The 1,847-nt window shown below is 33.9% G+C and overlaps 1 protein-coding gene across 1 annotated transcript; it reads left to right on the forward strand.

The window, feature by feature from the left end:
- On the forward strand, positions 311-1,782 carry LOC107634241 (transcription factor bHLH162-like). The gene is made up of 3 exons (XM_016337794.2): positions 311-541; positions 636-964; positions 1,350-1,782. Exons 1-3 carry the CDS (start codon positions 371-373, stop codon positions 1,390-1,392), a joined length of 543 nt encoding a protein of 180 aa, XP_016193280.2. The 5' UTR covers positions 311-370; the 3' UTR covers positions 1,393-1,782.

The following is a 1,847-nucleotide window of genomic DNA, read 5'->3' on the forward strand; positions in this document are numbered from 1 at the left end:
GCGTAGCTAAGACACAACACGGAAATTCTCCTAAACGTCACGTTTGTATATTCCAAGGTTGAAAATTTCTAATGCGACGGCAAACGACTCGGTAGTAACTACTAAGTACTAACATAAACAAAACAAAAGAGAAGATGGATTCAAAAAAGTGACGTCTCCGAAGTGACGTTTAAATTTCTTTTCCATTCTCTTCTCTTTCTCCTGGCTTGTGTTGTGTTCTACGATTCCATTATATATTTTCTCACTTGCTTTTTACGATCACTGTACACTGTTCCATTTCCAAACTATTTTATTCCCTGAATGCCACGTCACAATCGCACACTCCATTTTTCTAAGCTTATAAATACCTCCTTCCAAGTCCCGCACACAAATGAATTCACTAGTTTTTCATTATATACCAATAATAATGGATCGTGGAAGTCAACCCTCATCTTCAACCACCAACAAGATTGAAAGAAGGCTCATTGAGAAAAACAGAAGGAACCACATGAAGATGCTTTACTCCAAACTCAACTCTCTTCTCCCTAACTATAACCCCAAGGTTTCCTTCATTTTCCAATTTCTCTTGTAAATCTCTATTTCATTTTTACAAATTCTCATATTTATTTGAATTTTTGGTGTGGATGATTACGAAGGAAGCGTTGCCACTGCCGGATCAAGTGGACGAAGCTATAAACTACATAAAGAGCTTAGAGGAGAAGGTGAAGACAGCGAAGGAAAAGAAAGAGGACTTATTGGAAAGAATGGGAAGGAAAAGGACACGTGGCAGTGGCGGTGGCGGCGATGGTAGTGGTTGCAGCAACACGAAACCGCCACAACTTGAAATTCATGAAACTGGTTCATGTCTTGAAATTGTAATGACATGCGGGTTAGACAACCAGTTCATATTCTATGAAATAATTCGCATACTCAATGAAGAGAACATCGATGTTAAGAGTGCTAATTCCTCACTCCTCGGAGATTCCAATATATTAGTATTTTTGTAAATTTATATACTATCCACCACCTCCTTTATTTTCTCCTTTTTCGATTCCTCAAAATTGAAGGCCATGAATGCATCTTTCATGTTTAATTTCAATCTCAAATAACCCTAGAGTGTGTTTGGATGTAATTTTATCATTTTATCTTTTAAGTTGCGGTTGTAATTATAATTATGTGCGATTTAGTACAATTGTGACATAATTAAAGTTGCACACCCCAATTTAAAATTATTCAAACAACTTAAAACATAAAACAGTTAGGAGAATAACATACATGGATGATTTTTAATTTTTTATCCCTTAATTAACACTATTTTTGTTATTGTATATAATTAAGCAATAAAATAGTTATTTAATTGAATAAATTTTAATGATTTCTCTCTGGGTTTTGTGCAGATTCCTCAGCTATTGATTCAATTTGGGGCGACTAAAGTGAGTGAGAGATTGAAAAGGTTTGTGAATGGATCAGCCAGTGATATTGAATTATTGCAACCAGAGTTCTGGGATTTAGAGATTGACACTGATATCTGGAGCTTCTAGATCTCTTGCAAATTCAAATAAGCAAGGATTTAGTACCTATATCTAGATGCTATGTAAAACATGCTTACATAACCATAAGCATTTCATACCAATAATAATAATAGAGGTATCTTTAATTTCCTGACAAAAAATGACTTAATAATAAACAGCATATTTTAATTTCCAATGTAAATAATATAGATTTGAAGGTATTATTTTGACCTAGTTAGCTCCTAATGACTACAAAGCTAAGAGTTTTTTTGCTATGGTTTATGACTAATTATTCAGTTTCAACATTAATTCAGAAACATATATAAGACCCAAGAGATATATAGAGAAAGGAGTGAG

Source organism: Arachis ipaensis, chromosome B03 (assembly GCF_000816755.2).
Source record: "Arachis ipaensis cultivar K30076 chromosome B03, Araip1.1, whole genome shotgun sequence".
In the NCBI taxonomy this organism is placed as follows: domain Eukaryota; kingdom Viridiplantae; phylum Streptophyta; class Magnoliopsida; order Fabales; family Fabaceae; genus Arachis; species Arachis ipaensis.

Excerpts from the sequence above, each read along its gene's own strand:
- LOC107634241 (XM_016337794.2), top strand. The coding sequence starts at position 371 with ATGAATTCACTAGTTTTTCATTATATACCAATAATAATGGATCGTGGA. Across the intron at positions 542-635 it reads TCCCTAACTATAACCCCAAG|GAAGCGTTGCCACTGCCGGA; the intron begins GTTTCCTTCATT and ends ATGATTACGAAG. Across the intron at positions 965-1,349 it reads TCCTCACTCCTCGGAGATTC|AATGATTTCTCTCTGGGTTT; the intron begins CAATATATTAGT and ends TGAATAAATTTT.